At 44.8% G+C, this 23,439-nt stretch overlaps 1 protein-coding gene across 2 annotated transcripts; it reads right to left on the reverse strand.

Annotated features, from left to right (window-relative positions):
- Positions 1-17,760: 17,760 nt before the first annotated feature.
- LOC115116536 (beta-crystallin A1-2) lies at positions 17,761-22,183 on the reverse strand. Of its 2 annotated transcripts, none has more exons than XM_029645029.2 (6): positions 22,087-22,183; positions 21,041-21,104; positions 20,700-20,818; positions 20,249-20,390; positions 19,647-19,789; positions 17,761-18,331 (listed from the first exon to the last, which is right to left on the reverse strand). In XM_029645029.2, the coding sequence occupies exons 2-6, from the start codon at positions 21,077-21,079 to the stop codon at positions 18,184-18,186; spliced, it is 591 nt and encodes a 196-aa protein (XP_029500889.1). In that variant the 5' UTR covers positions 21,080-21,104; positions 22,087-22,183; the 3' UTR covers positions 17,761-18,183. The 2 variants fall into 2 exon arrangements, with proteins under 2 accessions (XP_029500889.1, XP_029500888.1); XM_029645028.2 differs by having other exon boundaries at positions 22,078-22,178.
- Between the last annotated feature and the right edge of the window lie 1,256 nt (positions 22,184-23,439).

Raw genomic sequence — 23,439 nt, forward strand, 5'->3', positions numbered from 1 at the left:
GAGGCAGTGAGAGGGGATGAGGTGGGGGAGAAAAGGAAAAGAGGAAACAAGTGTCAGTCCACCCATCCATCCATCCTCAGTGAGTGACTAACTTACTAGGCACCAGTTTAAAAAAGAAATCGGCAGTAAGGCGGCTGTTTAATCCACATACATCAGGGTTGAATGTGTGCGTGCTAGGCCATTTCTCACTGACGAAAGGTATCAGAAAGCACAGAGTAAGCCCTTACTAACACAGTACTGAGTAAGCTTAGGACAAGCCAGAATACAAGCCAGAGTGGTACATGCAGCTATTGTACATCGTCTCAAATGGCTGCATCACTGTGACTGCCTGGCCTGCAGATTGATTCTGGGTTCTGTAGTTTTGGTTGACTGGTAAAGAGTTTAGATATAAAACCACAAGACAGTTGGTGGGTTATTTGAAATCTATTTGATTCTAAGCTTTATGGCAGCAGCATAACATATATTTATACATGTTTCATAGAGTTTTCATAGTATTTTGCTTGAGTCATGGTAGTGGAAACATTACTAAACATGTTTTTATTTTATTTTATTTCACCTTTATTTAACCAGGTAGGCTAGTTGAGAACAAGTTCTCATTTGCAACTGCGACCTGGCCAAGATAAAGCATAGCAGTGTGAACAGACAACACAGAGTTACACATGGAGTAAACAATTAACAAGTCAATAATACAGTAGAAAAGAAAAAAGGGGAGTCTATATACATTGTGTGCAAAAGGCATGAGGAGGTAGGCGAATAATTACAATTTTGCAGATTAACACTGGAGTGATAAATGATCAGATGGTCATGTACAGGTAGAGATATTGGTGTGCAAAAGAGCAGAAAAGTAAATAAATAAAAACAGTATGGGGATGAGGTAGGTGAAAATGGGTGGGCTATTTACCAATAGACTATGTACAGCTGCAGCGATCGGTTAGCTGCTCAGATAGCAGATGTTTGAAGTTGGTGAGGGAGATAAAAGTCTCCAACTTCAGCGATTTTTGCAATTCGTTCCAGTCACAGGCAGCAGAGTACTGGAACGAAAGGCGGCCAAATAAGGTGGAGCTTTACCTAGCATGGACTTGTAGATGACCTGGAGCCAGTGGGTCTGACGACGAATATGTAGCGAGGGCCAGCCGACTAGAGCATACAAGTCGCAGTGGTGGGTGGTATAAGGTGCTTTAGTGACAAAACGGATGGCACTGTGATAAACTGCATCCAGTTTGCTGAGTAGAGTGTTGGAAGCAATTTTGTAGATGACATCGCCAAAGTCGAGGATCGGTAGGATAGTCAGTTTTACTAGGGTAAGTTTGGCGGCGTGAGTGAAGGAGGCTTTGTTGCGGAATAGAAAGCCGACTCTTGATTTGATTTTCGATTGGAGATGTTTGATATGAGTCTGGAAGGAGAGTTTACAGTCTAGCCAGACACCTAGGTACTTATAGATGTCCACATATTCAAGGTCGGAACCATCCAGGGTGGTGATGCTGGTCAGGCGTGCGGGTGCAGGCAGCGAACGGTTGAAAAGCATGCATTTGGTTTTACTAGCGTTTAAGAGCAGTTGGAGGCCACAGAAGGAGTGTTGTATGGCATTGAAGCTCATTTGGAGGTTAGATAGCACAGTGTCCAAGGACGGGCCGGAAGTATATAGAATGGTGTCGTCTGCGTAGAGGTGGATCAGGGAATCGCCCGCAGCAAGAGCAACATCATTGATATATACAGAGAAAAGAGTCGGCCTGAGAATTGAACCCTGTGGCACCCCCATAGAGACTGCCAGAGGACCGGACAGCATGCCCTCCGATTTGACACACTGAACTCTGTCTGCAAAGTAATTGGTGAACCAGGCAAGGCAGTCATCCGAAAAACCGAGGCTACTGAGTCTGCCGATAAGAATATGGTGATTGACAGAGTCGAAAGCCTTGGCAAGGTCGATGAAGACGGCTGCAGAGTACTGTCTTTTATCGATGGCGGTTATGATATCGTTTAGTACCTTGAGCGTGGCTGAGGTGCACCCGTGACCGGCTCGGAAACCAGATTGCACAGCGGAGAAGGTACGGTGGGATTCGAGATGGTCAGTGACCTGTTTGTTGACTTGGCTTTCGAAGACCTTAGATAGGCTGGGCAGGATGGATATAGGTCTGTGACAGTTTGGGTCCAGGGTGTCTCCCACTTTGAAGAGGGGGATGACTGCGGCAGCTTTCCAATCCTTGGGGATCTCAGACGATATGAAAGAGAGGTTGAACAGGCTGGTAATGGGGGTTGTGACAATGGCGGCGGATAGTTTCAGAAATAGAGGGTCCAGATTGTCAAGCCCAGCTGATTTGTACGGGTCCAGGTTTTGCAGCTCTTTCAGAACATCTGCTTTCTGGATTTGGGTAAAGGAGAACCTGGAGAGGCTTGGGCGAGTAGCTGCGGGGGGGCGCGGAGCTGTTGGCCGAGGTTGGAGTAGCCAGGCGGAAGGCATGGCCAGCCGTTGAGAAATGCTTGTTGAAGTTTTCGATAATCATGGATTTATCGGTGGTGACTGTGTTACCTAGCCTCAGTGCAGTGGGCAGCTGGGAGGAGGTGCTCTTGTTTTCCATGGACTTCACAGTGTCCCAGAACTTTTTGGAGTTGGAGCTACAGGATGCAAACTTCTGCCTGAAGAAGCTGGCCTTAGCTTTCCTGACTGACTGTGTGTATTGGTTCCTGACTTCCCTGAACAGTTGCATATTGCGGGGACTATTCGATACTATTGCAGTCCGCCACAGGATGTTTTTGTGCTGGTCGAGGGCAGTCAGGTCTGGAGTGAACCAAGGGCTGTATCTGTTCTTAGTTCTGCATTTTTTGAACGGAGCATGCTTATCTAAAATGGTGAGGAAGTTACTTTTAAAGAATGACCAGGCATCCTCAACTGACGGGATGAGGTCAATGTCCTTCCAGGATACCCGGGCCAGGTCGATTAGAAAGGCCTGCTCACAGAAGTGTTTTAGGGAGCGTTTGACAGTGATGAGGGGTGGTCGTTTGACAGCGGCTCCGTAGCGGATACAGGCAATGAGGCAGTGATCGCTGAGATCCTGGTTGAAGACAGCGGAGGTGTATTTGGAGGGCCAGTTGGTCAGGATGACGTCTATGAGGGTGCCCTTGTTTACAGAGTTAGGGTTGTACCTGGTGGGTTCCTTGATGATTTGTGTGAGATTGAGGGCATCCAGCTTAGATTGTAGGACTGCCGGGGTGTTAAGCATATCCCAGTTTAGGTCACCTAACAGAACAAACTCTGAAGCTAGATGGGGGGCATGACTGTTAAATGGCAGGGTGTGTGTAAGCCCCAGTCTAGTTGTGCTCAGCTGACAGCTGTGATGAAACAGATCAACAGGGCAGTGCCCTACGTGAGCCTGTTTTACAGAGTACTTTAAATCAAATCAAATCAAATCAAATGTATTTATATAGCCCTTCGTACATCAGCTGATATCTCAAAGTGCTGTACAGAAACCCAGCCTAAAACCCATAACAGCAAGCAATGCAGGTGTAGAAGCACGGTGGCTAGGAAAAACTCCATAGAAAGGCCAAAACCTAGGAAGAAACCTAGAGAGGAACCAGGCTATGTGGGGTGGCCAGTCCTCTTCTGGCTGTGCCGGGTGGAGATTATAACAGAACATGGCCAAGATGTTCAAATGTTCATAAATGACCAGCATGGTCGAATAATAATAAGGCAGAACAGTTAAAACTGGAGCAGCAGCACAGTCAGGTGGACTGGGGACAGCAAGGAGTCATCATGTCAGGTAGTCCTGGGGCACGGTCCTAGGGCTCAGGTCCTCCGAGAGAGAGAAAGAAAGAGAGAATTAGAGAGAGCATATGTGGGGTGGCCAGTCCTCTTCTGGCTGTGCCGGGTGGAGATTATAACAGAACATGGCCAAGATGTTCAAATGTTCATAAATGACCAGCATGGTCGAATAATAGTAAGGCAAAACAGTTGAAACTGGAGCAGCAGCATGGCCAGGTGGACTGGGGACAGCAAGGAGTCATCATGTCAGGTAGTCCTGGGGCATGGTCCTAGGGCTCAGGTCAGTTGAAACTGGAGCAGCAGCATGGCCAGGTGGACTGGGGACAGCAAGGAGTCATCATGTCAGGTAGTCCTGGGGCATGGTCCTAGGGCTCAGGTCCTCCGATAGAGAGAAAGAAAGAGAGAAGGAGAAAATTAGAGAACGCACACTTAGATTCACACAGGACAGCGAATAGGACAGGAGAAATACTCCAGATATAACAAACTGACCCTAGCCCCCCGACACATAAACTACTGCAGCATAAATACTGGAGGCTGAGACAGGAGGGGTCAGGAGACACTGTGGCCCCATCCGAGGACACCCCCGGACAGGGCCAAACAGGAAGGATATAACCCCACCCACTTTGCCAAAGCACAGCCCCCACACCACTAGAGAGATAACTTCAACCACCAACTTACCATCCTGAGACAAGGCTGAGTATAGGCCACAAAGATCTCCGCCACGGCACAACCCAAGGGGGGGGCGCCAACCCAGACAGGATGACCACAACAGTGAATCAACCCACTCAGGTGACGCACCCCCTCCAGGGACGGCATGAGAGAGCCCCAGTAAGCCAGTGACTCAGCCCCTGTAATAGGGTTAGAGGCAGAGAATCCCAGTGGAAAGAGGGGAACCGGCCAGGCAGAGACAGCAAGGGCGGTTCGTTGCTCCAGAGCCTTTCCGTTCACCTTCCCACTCCTGGGCCAGACTACAATCAATCATATGACCCACTGAAGAGATGAGTCTTCAGTAAAGACTTAAAGGTTGAGACCGAGTTTGCGTCTCTGACATGGGTAGGCAGACTGTTCCATAAAAATGGAGCTCTATAGGAGAAAGCCCTGGCTCCAGCTGTTTGCTTAGAAATTCTAGGGACAATTAGGAGGCCTGCGTCTTGTGACCGTAGCGTAAGTGTAGGTATGTACGGCAGGACCAAATCAGAGAGATAGGTAGGAGCAAGCCCATGTAATGCTTTGTAGGTTAGCAGTAAAACCTTGAAATCAGCCCTTGCTTTGACAGGAAGCCAGTGTAGAGAGGCTAGCACTGGAGTAATATGATCAAATTTGTTGGTTCTAGTCAGGATTCTAGCAGCCGTATTTAGCACTAACTGAAGTTTATTTAGTGCTTTATCCGGGTAGCCGGAAAGTAGAGCATTGCAGTAGTCTAACCTAGAAGTGACAAAAGCATGGATTAATTTTTCTGCATCAGTTTTGGACAGAAAGTTTCTGATTTTTGCAATGTTACGTAGATGGAAAAAAGCTGTCCTCGAAATGGTCTTGATATGTTCTTCAAAAGAGAGATCAGGGTCCAGAGTAATGCCGAGGTCCTTCACAGTTTTATTTGAGACGACTGTACAACCATTAAGATTAATTGTCAGATTCAACAGAAGATCTCTTTGTTTCTTGGGACCTAGAACAAGCATCTCTGTTTTGTCCGAGTTTAATAGTAGAAAGTTTGCAGCCATCCACTTCCTTGTGTCTGAAACACATGCTTCTAGCGAGGGCAATTTTGGGGCTTCACCATGTTTCATTGAAATGTACAGCTGTGTGTCATCCGCATAGCAGTGAAAGTTAACATTATGTTTTCGAATAACATCCCCAAGAGGTAAAATATATAGTGAAAACAATAGTGGTCCTAAAACAGAACCTTGAGGAACACCGAAATTTACAGTTGATTTGTCAGAGGACAAACCATTCACAGAGACAAACTGATATCTTTCTGACAGATAAGATCTAAACCAGGCCAGAACATGTCCGTGTAGACCAATTTGGGTTTCCAATCTCTCCAAAAGAATGTGGTGATCGATGGTATCAAAAGCAGCACTAAGGTCTAGGAGCACGAGGACAGATGCAGAGCCTCGGTCCGATGCCATTAAAATGTAATTTACCACCTTCACAAGTGCAGTCTCAGTGCTATGATGGGGTCTAAAACCAGACTGAATGTTTAAGGATGTTAGTTCAGGATGGTTCTCAGGGGCTTAGTCCCATATGGTGACACCAGCAGGGTGCAACAGGCCTAGGCTGTCTCTGACAGTGCCTCTATGGACATCTCACTGTGAGGAAACCATTGTGTCTATATCTATCACCTGACCCAAGCCCCGGGTAAAGCCCCCAGATTTCATAGATGAGATCTATACATAATATAAGAACGGATGGCGTTAAAAAGGCTGCGTGGGGTTAAATAAACACTAGATCTGTTACTTCCTGTTTACTTTAATTACAACCACAGGCTCTGAAGTGATAGAGGACAGAGCAAAAGAAGAACAGGAATTAATGTAACACTACTGTTATCAGCCCTTGTTGTAGTTTGTGGATTTTCTGACATTCTGATTCTGAAATGTGTGAAAACCAAAACTAGGTTCAAATTGTAAGGCAATGTATTTGCTTTCAAATAGACATTAGTGTATTGTATCAGCTGCGCTTGATTGAATTTCCATTGATACATTTTCCAACGCAATGTCACAAACACCTTACAGCCCAAGACAAGCAGATCAAAATGGATTCATTCCAGAATCCAGACAAAAGCTACAAACACATAAAGCTGCTAGGTATATGAATACAGGGTACCTAATCCAGCTAGTAAGAAAACAACCCCATTTGAATAACATTTAGTGCAGAGCTGGAGCATCCAGGCCTTCTGTCACGGGTAACTTGGTGCATGAGGGAAGAATCAGGTGCAGAGAGCATATAGTTCCACAGGAAGACGTGCACTTTTAATATCGCACAGAAAATAATGCCCAACAAAACAGGGGGCGGAAAATGTGGACCAACCCAACACAACAGGGTACCAGGTCCAGAGCACGAACACCAAAAAAACAGACACATGTAACATATGAGTAATCCAGCACGAAACAAGGGCGGATAAACGTACTATAAATAAGGAAGCCAATCAAGCACACAAATAGACAGGTGCAACTAATAAGACAAAACAAACAGACAACCAAAAAGGGATCGGTGGCGGCGTGACACCTTCAGTATTGAAACTGTAAATGAAGCCACATACGGGTATGCTCTTTAATAGAGTTCACTACCACATCATAATGATTTGTGCTAATGGCTGTTAAAAGGCTAGCTGTGATGTCATTGAGCTAGAAAATAACAGCCTTATCAGTTATAAAAACAAATATAACTGGAATAACAGATCTTTAGTAGGCCAAGCAGTTCTCATTTCAGCCTCATGTTAAGTCATGATACACTACACCAGACATAATTGTCACGGATCCCCCCGGAACGTTCATTACTCACACCTGGCCCCTATTCCCAGTGATTAGTAATTGTACAAATGTGCCCTTGGTTTACCAGTGTCCTGTTGATTATTGTTACAATGTCCGTTGGTTTGTTTGAGTACCTGTGCTGTGTGTTTTGGCTTTCGTGCCATTGTGGATTGCGCAGATGATTACGGGTCTCGTTCGGTGTGTTAATCATTGTGCGCTTGTGTTATTTATTCGAGATACTCCTCGCTCTTTTGTTTGTGTTTCAACCCAGTGTTTTCTATAGTGTTTGTTTGGTCTTCGTCCCCGTGCCTTTTCACGGCACGCCGTAATTTGGGTAAGAAATCAATTAAAAATTTTAAAATAGGCGCGCGAAATCGTCTCCCGATCCTTCATACCAACGTGACAATAATAGAGACCACAGGGTACCAAGATCAATGGACCTGACTGTTGTCATCCAAATGAGGAGATACAGGTGAGAGAGGGAAAAGAAAATCTCCCATTTAGGATGAATAAGTAGCCCTGTGCCACCACCGCAATGACCAGCTGCACTCAGACTATGAGAGAACGCATAGTCCGATGACGAAAAAGCAGCTGTAGTAGCACTGTTCTCTGGGGTAGTCCAAGTGTCCTTCAGGGCCAAAGAGTGTAGGGATGAACTCAGCTTTCTTGACAGCAGATCGGTAGTTCCAAACCCTGCTGGAATTCCACATAGGTTGTGCATGCAGAATAAACTAAATTAGGTTTGCTGCCCAGCCGGCAGGACCTACAGTGCATTCGGAACGTATTCAGACCCCTTGACTTCTAACACATTCTGTTACGTTACAGCCTTATTCCAAAATGGATTAAATAGCTTTTTTTCACTCATCACTCTTCACACAATATGGACAAAACAAAAACAGGTTTTTAGACATTTTTACATAAGTATTCAGACCCTTTACTCAGTACTTTGTTGAAGCACCTTTGGCAGCGATTACAGCCTCGACTCTTCTTGGGTATGACGGTCCAAGCTGGGCACACCTGTATATGGAGAGTTTCTCCCATTCTTCCCTGTAAATCCTCTCAAGGTCTGTCAGGTTGGATGCGGAGCGTCACTGCACAGCTTTTCTGGTCTCTCCAGAGATGTTCGATCAGTTTTAAGTCCGGGCTCTGGCTGGGCCACAGACATTCAGAGACTTGTCTCGAAGCCATGCCTGCGTTGTCTTGGCTGTGTGCTTAGGGTAATTGTCCTGTTTGAAGGTCAACCTTCACATCAGTCTGAGGTCCTGAGCGCTCTGGAGCAGGTTTTCATCAATGATCTCTCTGTACTTTGCTCCATTCATCTATCCCTCGATCCCGACTAATCTCCCAGTCCCTGCTGCTGAAAACCACCCCCACAGCATGATGCTGCCACCACCATGCTTCACCAAAGGGAGGGTGCCAGGTTTCCTCCAGACGTGATGCTTGGCATTCAGGCCAAATAGTTCAATCTTGGTTTCATCAGACCAGAGAATCTGGTTTCTCATGAACTGAGAGTCCTTTAGGTGCCTTTTTTGGCAAACTCCAAGTGGGCTGTCATGTGCCTTTTACTGAGGAGTGGCTTTCGTCTGGTCACACTACCATAAAGGCCTGATTGGTGGATTGCTGCAGAGATGGTTGTCCTTCTGGAAGGTTCTCCCATCTCCACAGAGGAACTCTGGCGCTCTGTCAGAGTGACCATTGGGTTCTTGGTCACCTCCCCACCGAAGGCCCTGATTGCTCAGTTTGGCAGGGCGACCAGCTCTAGGAAGAGTCTTGGTGGTTCCAAACTTCTTCCATTTAAGAATGATGAAGGCCACTGTTCTTGGGGACCTTCAATGCTGCAGAAATATTTTGGTACCCTTCCCCAAATCTGTGCCTTGACACAATCCTGTCTCGGAGCTGAACCTAGCTATTTGGCCGGCTGTGTAATGGCTAATTCATTCAAAACGTAGACATTGGCTTGCTTGAATAGATCAGGTACTACCTGTTTGCTGAATTGGGTGCAAGAGGGAAGTTCATAATGTATCTTTAACTTTCACGAGGTGCTGAAACCCCCTATTCTCAACCACAGAGAATGGGTGCATATACACAGCTATAAACCAAAGACTATAAACATATAAAAATATAAACATAGCCTACTTATTGGTATTGTAATTCATTTTCAAGGGTTGCTTGAATGCAGAGAGGAGGCGACGTTGTGGTGGTTCTTTACATTTCCATCTTGCTCCGGTACACTGGGGGTGCTGTTGGTGTAAATGTGTCAAAATATGTGCAGTGTTGGCAGCTGCATATGCTATTCTCATTGAGCGAGGCAACATAATGTTAAGAATTTTATCCACAGTTCTGTCCATCGCCGTTGTAGTCTACTGGGAAGCCAAAATGTTCCCAAACTGGAGATTTACACGATGGAGGATAGCTTTGAAATGTGGCAATTAAGATTTGAATTTTGATGATAACAAGCGCATAGGCTTTAGTTGTATTAACGGATATGTGTTTTCAGCTCAAATTTACCCAAGAGGCATGAGCCTACAAAACAGCGTAGGCATAGCCGATATGTCTAGTCTTTTTATTTTGTAAATATTTTTATGTATTCATTCAGGTTCACAGTGCGGACCGAAACCGAGGTCCCTGTACTGAATGGTTCGGTACCAATACCTGTGCCATTACACCCCTATTAAGTAGGCTACCAGGTAGAAACAGAACTTAAATTAAACTTCCCTAGCAAGACAATACCAACAGCAACTTATTGAAGAAAAATACAATTGCTACTCTTGTAGGACCTGATATCCTTCCAAACTTTAGATGAGGAGCTAAGACTGGGGCCTAGTGAAGCTCCTTAAATAGTCATGGAAGACAGGTAAGGAGTGGACACCCAACAGTTACCAAGACTATTACATAAATAGGTCTGAAAAAAATCCACAGCAACGGCCTCCCGGGTGGCACAGTGGTTAGGGGCGCTGTACTGCAGCGCCAGCTGTGCCACCAGAGACTCTGGGTTCGCGCCCAGGCTCTGTCGTAGCCGGCCGCGACCGGGAGGTCCGTGGGGCGACGCACAATTGGCCTAGCGTCGTCCGGGTTAGGGAGGGTTTGGCCGGTAGGGATATCCTTGTCTCATCGCTCACCGGCGACTCCTGTGGCGGGCCAGGCGCAGTGCGTGCTAACCAAGGTTGCCAGGTGCACAGTGTTTTCCTCCGACACATTGGTGCGGCTGGCTTCCGGGTTGGATGCGCGCTGTGTTAAGAAGCAGTGCGGCTTGGTTGGGTTGTGTATCGGAGGACGCATGACTTTCAACCTTCGTCTCCCGAACCCGTACGGGGAGTTGTAGCGATGAGACAAGATAGTAGCTACTAAACAATTGGATACCACGAAATTGGGGAGAAAAAGGGGTAAAATTCACACACACACAAAAATTAAATTATCCACAGCAACAGTCACAACAATTCAAACAGCAATGTAGGTCCGCTAATAAGTAGACAACACTTAAATTAAATTGCCCTAGTAAGACCATACCAACTGCAACTTATTGAAATTTAGTTTCACATCTAAAATCAAGAGACAGTTTATTACAGTGGTTTCTATTGACTGTAAGAGCACATTTTACTCTGGTGCTTATTGGCAGTGTGTAAAATGCTCTATTTGTAGCTAGCAGTAGGACAGTTTTTTTTCTCACTACATGACCAGAACACCAGGAAACTCCCTAGATATACACTAACTAGGGTAGTGGTCAACAACCTTTTCTGAGTCAAGATCATTGTGAGTCAAAATGGAAGCCGAGATCTATTTAAAAAAAAAAATTTAAACATTACTTAATGTTGCTTAATGTTGCCTGTGCAACATTAACCAATTAAAAACAGTTTTGTTAGCAACGAGGTTTGTGCAATAGGCTCAATACATGATCACTACATATTGGCTATGCTTAAATTGCCCTGCCAATGTTAGACAATTTTGAAATTGTAGTTCAAAATGTTATGTATATGATCACACTGGTAATAGATCCTTTGTTGTATTACTTGGCACAGCTGAGTGAGCATAATTATTATTTACATTTTTTTACTGGACTGATGGCCCACATCTGATGGTCAGTCTGAGGGGAGGGAGCAGCAGTGAGGCTGCCTGTCACCCGACTCACTGTCCCTCCTTTCTCCCTCCTTCCACTGAGAAAAGGGGACAGTCTTCCAGCTGATGGCGAATCTTAAGTAACACTGCATTATTTCTGCCTCATGCACCAATTCATGTTACTCCTATGACCAGAGAAAGTGAAATATTCCTCTATATTAAAGACAAGCTGCAAATAATAACGCAAGCTTATCGAAACACTTTGCTATACTCATTCATTGCAGCTGCAATGCTGGTTGTAGCGTGAGTGGAAGTAAGGAGAATGTGCATTTTCTGTCTTATAAACAAAGTGTTGACAGTGCTGAATAACAACTTAAACATGAACTTACTCATAAAAACAGCAGATTTGTTGAGTCTCTCTAGTCATGGTTTTCATAGTTTTGAAATTTCACAAGGTCAACTTTGCTGTGCGTTCGAGGAACCTGTGCAGACACAGTGATCTGGGCTATCTGATTTGCCAGCGGTAGGCCTATAAGTGCACATGATTTGCTCTTTAGGCCTGCTGGGTAGGGGGATTCTATGTTCAGACACATGAAGCGGTTAAAAATGGGAACACCCAGCGCTAGCACTGCTGAATCAAATGCATCTACTGACAACAGCGCAAAACAAATAAAATAAATCAATATTTTTTATTTGACCTTTATTTAACCAGGGAGGCTAGTTGAGAACAAGTTCTCATGTAAAACTGCGACCTGGCCAAGATAAAGCAAAGCAGTGCAACACAAACAACAACACAGGGTTACACATGGAAGGAATAAACATGTGTACAGTCAATAACACAATAGAAAAAAGAAAGTCTATATACAGTGTGTGCAAATGGCGTGAGGAGGTAAGGCAATAAATAGGCCATAGTATCGACGTAATTACAATTTAGTAGATTAACACTGGAGTGATAGATGAGCAGATTATGATGTGCAAGTAGTGATACTGGTGTGCAAAAGAGCAGAAAAGAAAAAAACTATACGGGGATGAGGTAGGTAGATTGGGTGGGTGGGCTATTTACAGATGGACTATGTACAGCTGCAGTGATCGGTTAGCTGCTCAGATAGCTGATGTTTAAAGTTAGAGAAGGAAATGTAAGTCTCCAGCTTCAGCGATTTTTGCAATTCGTTCCAGTCACTGGCAGCAGAGAACTGGAAGGAAAAGCTAGGATAGGCTTTAATCTTTTGTTTTTGTTTTACAGCAATGTAAGTTGATCGACTAGGAATGGCTTGGCGATCGACCAGTCAATTGCAATCGACCGGTTGGTGATCACTGATCTAGGGAGTTTTTCATTGGATACTGGTTTGATTGAGCCCTGATTGGATGACAGGTTCTGTTTCTGCTCTGTAGAAGGGGGGTAGGATAATAGCTAGGGTCACAAGTCTTTCCTGACCATTTGATCCGACCATGAAAAACTCTGGTCCCTATACAGAAACACAGGAAGTTCTTACTGACCTTAATATGTTTTTGCTATTTAACTACGCAGGGTCGCCATTTTTGTATAGCTAATTGTAAAGCTACACCGCTTGCGCTGCAAAATAAATGTAGAAATCTATATTATTCAATTATTGCACCCACAATGCTCGCGTACGCCAACGGCTAAGACAGAACCCAAACCGGCTGCGTGCGTGTGCCATCGTGCATAAATGTATTTTTTCCCCCCACACCAAACGCGATCACGACACGCAGGTTAAAATATCAAAACAAACTCTGAACCAATTATATTAATTTGGGGACAGGTCAAAAAGCATTAAACATTTATGGCAATTTAGCTAGCTAGCTTGCACTTGCTAGCTAATTTGTCCTATTTAGCTAGCTTGCTGTGCTAGCTAATTTGTCCTGGGATATAAACATTGAGTAACTTTACCTGAAATGCACAAGGTCCTCTACTCCACCAATTAATCCACACATTAAACGGTAAACCGAATCATTTATAATCAATTCTACCATGCCATCTAGAGCACCACACTCCTACATCATGGCTTGTGAAATAAAAAGGTAAATGATGAAAACATTTCTAGCTATATAGAATTTTGCTAGCTGTCTCTCCGGCCAGCCTGCCAGTGTCTGCATCCAACTCTTAATAAAGAGGTGGGGTTTCATCTGATGTCAGTCTCCTCCTTGCGGAGGAGCCTCTTTTCAGGGTCCGCGCTATCCGGGGTCCTTGTGATGTCTCTACCTTCAATGAAGTTGACATTTTTTAAATGGTTAAGTTCAGGGTTAGGGTTACGTAATGGTTATGTTTCTAGTTAGGGTAAGAGTAGGGGTTAGGGTCTAGGGCACGATTCCAGATCGCATTGACCCTCCTTTTTAAGGTGGCTTGAAGAAGCTAGACTTTGAGACTACATGTACAGTGCATTTTAGTTATGTACAATGTCAACATGAATCAGTAATCAAATCAAATCAAATTTTATTTGTCACATACACATGGTTAGCAGATGTTTAATGCGAGTGTAGCGAAATGCTTGTGCTTCTAGTTCCGACAATGCAGTGATAACCAACAAGTAATCTAACTAACAATTCCAAAACTACTGTCTTATACACAGTGTAAGGGGATAAAGAATATGTACATAAGGATATATGAATGAGTGATGGTACAGAGCAGCATACAGTAGATGGTATCGAGTACAGTATATACATATGAGATGAGTATGTAGACAAAGTAAACAAAGTGGCATAGTTAAAGTGGCTAGTGATACATGTATTACATAAGTATGCAGTCGATGATGTAGAGTACAGTATATACGTATGCATATGAGATGAATAATGTAGGGTAAGTAATATTATATAAGGTAGCATTGTTTAAAGTGGCTAGTGATATATTTACATCATTTCCCATCAATTCCCATTATTAAAGTGGCTGGAGTTGGGTCAGTGTCAATGACAGTGTGTTGGCAACAGCCACTCAATGTTAGTGGTGGCTGTTTAACAGTCTGATGGCCTTGAGATAGAAGCTGTTTTTCAGTCTCTCGGTCCCAGCTTTGATGCACCTGTACTGACCTCGCCTTCTGGATGATAGCGGGGTGAACAGGCAGTGGTTCGGGTGGTTGATGTCCTTGATGATCTTTATGGCCTTCCTGTAACATCGGGTGGTGTAGGTGTCCTGGAGGGCAGGTAGTTTGCCCCCCGGTGATGCGTTGTGCAGACCTCACTACCCTCTGGAGAGCCTTACGGTTGAGGGCGGAGCAGTTGCCGTACCAGGCGGTGATACAGCCCGCCAGGATGCTCTCGATTGTGCATCTGTAGAAGTTTGTGAGTGCTCTTGGTGACAAGCCGAATTTCTTCAGCCTCCTGAGGTTGAAGAAGCGCTGCTGCGCCTTCTTCACGACGCTGTCAGTGTGAGTGGACCAATTCAGTTTGTCTGTGATGTGTATGCCGAGGAACTTAAAACTTGCTACCCTCTCCACTACTGTTCCATCGATGTGGATAGGGGGGTGTTCCCTCTGCTGTTTCCTGAAGTCCACAATCATCTCCTTAGTTTTGTTGACGTTGAGTGTGAGGTTATTTTCCTGACACCACACTCCGAGGGCCCTTACCTCCTCCCTGTAGGCCGTCTCGTCGTTGTTGGTAATCAAGCCTACCACTGTTGTGTCGTCCGCAAACTTGATGATTGAGTTGGAGGCGTGCGTGGCCACGCAGTCGTGGGTGAACAGGGAGTACAGGAGAGGGCTCAGAACGCACCCTTGTGGGGCCCCCGTGTTGAGGATCAGCGGGGAGGAGATGTTGTTGCCTACCCTCACCACCTGGGGGCGGCCCGTCAGGAAGTCCAGTACCCAGTTGCACAGGGTGGGGTCGAGACCCAGGGTCTCGAGCTTGATGACGAGCTTGGAGGGTACTATGGTGTTGAATGCCGAGCTGTAGTCGATGAACAGCATTCTCACATAGGTATTCCTCTTGTCCAGGTGGGTTAGGGCAGTGTGTAGTGTGGTTGAGATTGCATCGTCTGTGGACCTATTTGGGCGGTAAGCAAATTGGAGTGGGTCTAGGGTGTCAGGTAGGGTGGAGGTGATATGGTCCTTGACTAGTCTCTCAAAGCACTTCATGATGACGGAAGTGAGTGCTACGGGGCGGTAGTCGTTTAGCTCAGTTACCTTAGCTTTCTTGGGAACAGGAACAATGGTGGCCCTCTTGAAGCATGTGGGAACAGCAGACGGGTATAGGGATTGATTGAATATGTCCGTAAACACACCGGGCAGCTGGTCTGCGCATGCTCTGAGGGCGCGGCTGGGGATGCCGTCTGGGCCTGCAGCCTTGCGAGGGTTAACACGTTTAAATGTCTTACTCACCTCGGCTGCAGTGAAGGAGAGACCGCATGTTTTCGTTGCAGGCCGTGTCAGTGGCACTGTATTGTCCTCAAAGCGGGCAAAAAAGTTATTTAGTCTGCCTGGGAGCAAGACATCCTGGTCCGTGACTGGGCTGGGTTTCTTCTTGTAGTCCGTGATTGACTGTAGACCCTGCCACATGCCTCTTGTGTCTGAGCCGTTGAATTGAGATTCTACTTTGTCTCTGTACTGACGCTTAGCTTGTTTAATAGCCTTGCGGAGGGAATAGCTGCACTGTTTGTATTCGGTCATGTTGCCAGACACCTTGCCCTGATTAAAAGCAGTGGTTCGCTTTCAGTTTCACGGGAATGCTGCCATCAATCCACAGTTTCTGGTTAGGGAATGTTTTTATCGTTGCTATGGGAACGACATCTTCAACGCACGTTCTAATGAACTCGCACACCGAATCAGCGTATTCGTCAATATTTTTATCTGACGCAATACGAAACATGTCCCAGTCCACGTGATGGAAGCAGTCTTGGAGTGTGGAGTCAGCTTGGTCTGACCAGCGTTGGACAGACCTCAGCGTGGGAGCCTCTTGTTTCAGTTTCTGCCTGTAGGCACGGATCAACAAAATGGAGTCGTGGTCAGCTTTTCCGAAAGGGGGGCGGGGCAGGGCCTTATATGCGTCGCGGAAGTTAGAGTAACAGTGATCCAAGGTTTTACCACCCCTGGTTGCGCAATCGATATGCTGATAAAATTTAGGGAGTCTTGTTTTCAGATTAGCTTTGTTAAAATCCCCAGCTACAATGAATGCAGCCTCCGGATAAATGGTTTCCAGTTTGCAAAGAGTTAAATAAAGTTCGTTCAGAGCCATCGACGTGTCTGCTTGGGGGGGATATATACGGCTGTGATTATAATCGAAGAGAATTCTCTTGGAAGATAATGTGGTCTACATTTGATTGTGAGGAATTCTAAATCAGGTGAACAGAAGGATTTGAGTTCCTGTATGTTTCCTTCATCACACCATGTCTCGTTAGTCATGAGGCATACGCCCCCGCCACTCTTCTTACCAGAAAGATGTTTGTTTCTGTCGGCGCGATGCGTGGAGAAACCTGTTGGCTGCACCGCATCGGATAGCGTCTTCCCAGTAAGCCATGTTTCCGTGAAGCAGAGAACGTTGCAGTCTCTGATGTCCCTCTGGAATGCTACCCTTGCTCGGATTTCATCAAGCTTGGAATATATATCCAGTGTATGAATATTTCTGAAATATGGTAGGTCGTAAATTGCCAATATTACCATAGCCTCAATTTCCTAAACATATTCCTCATACAGTATAGGCTATTGATACTAAATTGCATAGGATAGGCCTGACAGAACCATGCATTTAGGCAAGATTTGGCACTGAATTGAGACAGACTGGGTTTTTTAGTGTTGCCTGAGAGGGCGCCTTTGGATAAACACTTTGATATCTTTTATATTTTTTCTGTTTTATTTCTTTACCTACCTTTTTTTCACCTAACACCTTTTTTTGCACTATTGGTTAGAGCCTCTAAGTAAGCATTTCACTGTAAAGTCTACTACACCTGTTGTATTTGGCGCACGTGACAAATAAACTTTGATTTGATAATAGACCTGAGTTGAATTCAAATTAAACATTTCACTCATTATTTCATCTTTGTACTGTATATTGAATACTAAAATACTAAAATACGTTGATTACTGGAGTTTCTAACCGTGTGCTGTGCTATAGCGTGTAATAAGGGTGGAATATGTGTCAGTTTGCTTTCAGTATGAAGGTCCACTTAGTAGACACTTTATATTTCTTAACCATATTTTCTATATTTCTTATAAGCAAGGGTGAAATGAGTTTGTTAAAAGTCATGGAACTACTGTACATAAAAGTAACTGACATTATAGGGTCATTTCAACTAAGAGTTTATAGCTACTTGTCTGCTACTGTAGGCTTGTAAGGGTAGGCCTAGAAGTGGTGGAATGCTGTGGTGTAACTCCAGCCCAGTTCGACCCGTTTTATAGTGATGCTGAACATGAACCAGTAGCTTATAGCCCTGACATAACCAACTCTACTAACTTCTATTACAGATAGTGAGGCCTTCATTAGAAAGTAGTCGCCTACAGAGGAAAGGGCTGAGAAAAGATGCAAGAGAAGACAGTGAAAAGAGTAAAGACACTTGAGCAGGTTAATAGCAGACTCTTGTATCGCTGTTTATTTTTGTTGCTCATTCTTTCTTTATTGATCACTGTGGCTGTGAATTCCCCGTGACAACACTGAAGAACAGCATCAAAGCCTGGGTCGTACCACCACATCACCCGAGACCCTTCACTCCGCTCGATGTGGGATGCACCTGTCACTTTTCTATCTTACTCTTTCGTTCTCTCGTTTTTCTTCTTTTGGCGATGGAACAAAACAAAAGTGCTGTAAACATGTTTGTCGCTGTGGAGCACCAGAAGCTTCAGGAGCCGTCGGTCTTGGAGGTCTAACAGGACTACTGGTCAAGCTTGAAATGATAGGGCGAATGAGGGATGAGGGGAAAGGAGGAAGAGGAGGGGTGAAAGAGGGAGAAGGCTGTGGACGCTCTTACTGCTGGATGCGACGCAGAGACTGGACCTGGAAGGTCTGAGCGTGGGAGCCCCACTCCCTGTAGTGTTTGTACTCTCCGCCATGACGGTCGCACTCCATGATGTACTGGTAGCCACGGTAACCGGGGAACTGGTAGCACACCCAGCTAAAGGGGGAGATGGAGAGGAAGTGAGAAAATACCAGGAAACAAGCTCCAGCCCTTCCAGGGATGGGCAACTTGGCGGCCACTTTTGTAGGTCCGCAGATCAAGTTCCACAAAAAAAAAAAAAAAATACTAAAGGTGCAATTTCAAAATTTGGTTGTTCATCAGCAGTTGTTTGTCTTCTTATGACAGTCACTCAATTAGCCCATGTCAGCGAACATTTTTCAGATTGGTAAGTTAGTCTAGCCAGCTATCTAAACTTGTCGTAATCATTGTTGAATTACCGACCGGTGGCTCCCCATTGATCATTAGATATCATATTAAAACCTGCAAATATTTCTCTCCAACACATGACAACATGAGTAGAGTTGCAGCAAACTTACTTTAAAACTGAAACATCTTCTCTACGCTTGCCCCCCAGCCACCGTGGCCCCTCATGATGTTCAGAGTCTAGGCCCTTGCAGATCAGAAATAGTTGGCCTCTACAGTACATGTTAATCCTCTGTATAATATCCAGGGACACCATATAATAGCACATTATAATATACCATATAATAGCTCATTTTTCACCATAGTGTCTCTTTAACACATTTGGCAAAGAGAGGTCAGTAAGGTCACAGGACACTCGTTTAGATAATTAATCATTTCAGTTCTGAAATAGTCTTTTGCTTAGTTATATTATGATCTATTACAGAACGGATTATCCTCTCACAGTTTCTATAATTATTACAAAGGATTTGAATTATATAGTTATTACAATGGATTTGAATTATATAGTTATTACAATGGATTTTAATCTTACTGCACCTTTTTAGCAGTTTGTCCAAGTTTTGTATTTTTCTCCCCAAATTCGATCAGGCTCGGGAGAGGCGAAGGTGGAGTCATGCGTCCTCCAAAACATGACCCACCTAACCCCGCTCCTGAACACCCGCCCGCTTAACCCGGAAGCCAGCCGCACCAATGTGTTGGAGGAAACACCGTTCAACTGGCGACTGGGGTCAGCCAGCAGGCGGCCACTTTTGTCCGCAGATCAAGTTCCACTTTTAAAAAATTAGAATACTAAAGGTGCACCACAAGAAGATGCTAGAGCGCGATGAGCCAAGTAAAGCCCCTCCGGCCAAACCCACCCCTAACCCTGACGTAGCTGGGCCAATTGTGAGCCGTCCTATGGGACAGACCAGGAATGAACCAGGGTCTGTAGTAATGCCTCTAGCACTGTACCACTCGAGAGGCCTGATTCCTCTATTTCTGATTTGTTATGAGCATAGTCTTCTGTAGTGTGAAAAAGAAAGCCAGGATTTCTACTCCTACTACTTACGCTCCACTCTGGACCTGCATGGATCCGATCTCGTTGTTGCCCCAGCCCATGGCCTGCAGGGAGGGGTAGTCATCGTTCATCTCCCACTGCTTGCCAATGAAGTTCTCCCTTTCGAACACCACAATCTTGGACTCCTTATGGTTCTGTGCAGTTCAGAAAGAGGATTAGGCAATGTCAGGTTACATTCAACCTGTTTCACTCCAAACTATTTACGAAAGATATACTGGGTAGAATTATGAATGAGTATGAAAGTATGAAATCTTTATAATACTGTGTTTTATTCACTTTGTCATTTAGTACTTTCAATAATGCTCGTAGAGGCTATCAAGGACAGCTACTTGTATCTGTTAAATGTAATAATGTCAGTGTCAGTAATACTGAGTAGAGCTAGACTCTGTCAGTGTCAGTCACAAGAGCCAGAGACATGGACTGAGGCCAGAACCCAGGCTTCTGTTCCAATATCGGTACTAACATACAATGTGAATGTTTTGGGCATTCTAAGTGGAATTCTACAATGGATATTTGAACATAGTCCACAGAGGAAAGTGTCTGTCTGGCCTGGTCTGGCAGGAACAGGAAGTAGGCTTGGATAGTACACTCACAGCAGAGCAGACTGGGCGGAAGGACATCAACCTTTCGATGTGGTAGGCGTTGCTGCCACTCCAGGACTCCCAGCGAGGGTACTCTCCACGCTCCAACACAAACTGCTGCCCAGAGAAGCTGGAGTGCTCGTACCCTACCCAGCTACACATACACAGAGAGAGAGAGAGAGAGAGCGAGGTAAACATGGAAAGTCGGACAGAGACAAAGTGATAGAGATGAATAGCGAGACATGGAGAGACAGAGGGATAGAGATATACAGTACATGTAGATAGTTGCTAAGGTGGGGCAAAGACTTTATCATGTGTCCATGATACAGTATGTGTCTATCAGTATCCCTTAGAAATTGTTGCCTGTGCAATGGTCCCCTGGCTTGAAGGATAATGAGTAACCTGTCGGGGAGATAAATATCCTACAGTATGTACATGTGTTTTGGGGGGCTGGCTGACTTACGCTCCACACTCGACCTTCAGGGAGCGGATGTTGTCCACACCACACTCCATGATGTTCTGGCAGGAAGCAGTGAACTCCATACGCTTTCCCTGGAAGTTCTCCTGGTCGTAGACAGTGATCTAGGACAGAGGATATAGTGCATATTTGTAATCTGCCCGACCCGCTATTGCTGTTTTAAATGTTTGTTGTTGTTTTTTTTACTGTTTTTAACACAACCAGTATGTATCTCTGCTAGAGAATGCACTTCCGTGTGCAAAGCTTTCCTTTCTCCTCTTGTGTCTGTTAATTAAGGAAAAATGGAAAAGTGTTGTGGAAACGTGGTGTACCTAACACTGACTCACCTTCCATGGTCCCACTGGGTTAGGAGTAGTCAGCGCCATGTTTGATATCTCAGTAATAATTGACCTGCAGTGCAGAAAGCACACAGTCACAGACAGTCACGCAGTCACATTTCTGTTTGGCCTTACAGGGAGACCAGGGTAGACCTGACTAAACCCCAATGGACCTCATCTCCACTCAGCTCTTGCTCTTGCGTCAGTCTGTGCCCAGCAGCTAATGCCCAAATATATTAATGTTATGGTTATGCTAATGTGGCTGGAACTAGAGAATCTATGCAAGAGACTCATGACAAGCTCAAACAAAGCACTGCCCTGTGCTGTTGCTGATGATAATACAATGCACATAGGGCTGAGGGAGGAGATGCACACCACAAAAACATCTAGCTAAAGAGAGGCATGCCACAAAAACATCTAGCTAAAGAGAGGCACGCCACAAAAACATCTAGCAAAAGAGAGGCACGCCACAAAAACATCTAGCTAAAGAGAGGCACGCCACAAAAACATCTAGCTAAAGAGAGGCACGCCACAAAAACATCTAGCTAAAACCAGAGCAACGATACAAAGCAGAAAACAGATACCAACAGAGCAGTGCAAATACTATAGTATAATACTGAAAAAAAATCATCTCTAATACATAGGTCTGGTATCTAACGTTGGTATGTAATACCACAAATAAAATAGTACAATGCAAAGCATCCATCCACATTTCTGAATAATATGTGCTAATTATGTTTTTCTTTATTAGTTGTTATAAATTCTACATTGTGAACCATTGTGTCATCTGCCTGTAAGTCATGCCATTGTCACACCCTGAGTGTGTAAAGTAAACTGTGCTGTTGATGGCGTCATGTATGATGTTGACTATGATGACGATTGGTCTGTCCATTTAGAGAATGTGTGTGTGCATATGACCCTTTCTATACATTCCCAAGGCTCAGCAGAAAACAGCAAAGGAAAAAAACAGGACAATGGACAATGTAAATGGACAACAATGCTGGCAAAAGGCTATAGGCTGAACGGTCTAAAGATGGAGGGCTTACCTGACCTACCCCAAAAAATTGCTGTGTAGCGCTCACGGGGGGCTCCACAAAACGATGTCCTGACCCCTGAGTAAACGGGCCTATTTATACACAGTGGTGGTAAATGGAGCCCAGGCCTGTGGGATGGGGTAGGAGTCAGCACATTGCTGGGCCCTCCATTGTTCCATACTGAGCCACAGGGCTTTAGGCTCTCCCTCGCCTGCCATGGTGTGCTGGTGTACTGGTCTGGATGCAGGGCACCGTGCCCAGTGCCGATTAACACAAGCGTCCGGACTCCGTGATTATACAGGCATAGACTACACCCAGTCCCGGTCATAGCCCTACCCCTAACCCATGACACGATTGCAGTAGTTAATGTATATGCTGTTGAGGAAAAAGAGACACACGTCAGAAAGAGGATGTACAAAAATTCTAACCATTTAAAAATGTGTTTCTTAGATGACAATTGAGGAGATCAATGAGCCAATTAGAAGCTGAGGATGATTAGGTGGCCATGATGGTCAGATTGGGGATTTAGCCAGGACACCAGGGTTAACACCCCTACTCATACAATAAGTGCCATGGGCTCTTTAGTGACCACAGAGAGCCAAGACACCCATTTCATGTTGCATCTGAAAGACAGGACTCTACACAGAGCAATGTCCCCAATAACTGCCTTGGGGAAATGATTTATTTTTTGACCAGAAGAAAGTGTCTCCTACTGGCCCTACAAACACCACTTCCAGCAGCATCTGGTCTCCCATCTAGGACCAACCCTGAGATTTGAGATTTAAGTCAGAAGTGGGATGCAGGGTGTTATGCTGCTGGCTCCATTCACTGTAGTTTTTCTGTGGACAAAACAGTACAGTGAATAGTGTAGTATAGTGAAGGATTTTTTAAAAGTAACCTTTTAACTAGGCAAGTATTTTACAGTTAACTATAGTATAAATACTGTAGTAAAAAAACTGTAGTATATACTACTTAATGTAGTGTTTTTACGGATTGTAGTATACCATAATATGTACCGTAGTGTTTTTGCTGACTGTAGTATTTACTGTAGTGTTCTTGCAGACACTACTGTAGTATTTTTGTTTCATTATCTTTGACATAGAAGTGCAGGCTTTCTCCTTGAGGAAACCTACTGGAGAAATACTAAACAAGAGGGGGGGTGTAGTTGTACCTGATCCCAACACTTTCTCACTAAAGCATACTTACCAGAAGTCCATTGGCACGCTCTGATAATAAGATTATGCATCTAGAGCAAACACTCCTCCCGACAGTTAGCTCACAGTGGTAAGGTGCAGAGTTCCTGACATCTATTGCAACTTGCGGTGTAATTTTGAATTCCCGAAGGAAATGTAACTTACTGCCTTTTGAATTTTG

This window comes from Oncorhynchus nerka, linkage group LG11 (genome assembly GCF_034236695.1).
Source record: "Oncorhynchus nerka isolate Pitt River linkage group LG11, Oner_Uvic_2.0, whole genome shotgun sequence".
NCBI classification, from domain to species: Eukaryota; Metazoa; Chordata; class Actinopteri; order Salmoniformes; family Salmonidae; genus Oncorhynchus; species Oncorhynchus nerka.

Excerpts from the sequence above, each read along its gene's own strand:
- LOC115116536 (XM_029645029.2), bottom strand. The coding sequence starts at position 21,079 with ATGGCGCTGACTACTCCTAACCCAGTGGGACCATGGAAG. Across the intron at positions 20,819-21,040 it reads ACCCAGTGGGACCATGGAAG|ATCACTGTCTACGACCAGGA; the intron begins GTGAGTCAGTGT and ends CCTCTGTCCTAG. Across the intron at positions 19,790-20,248 it reads TCCGCCCAGTCTGCTCTGCT|AACCATAAGGAGTCCAAGAT; the intron begins GTGAGTGTACTA and ends TGAACTGCACAG.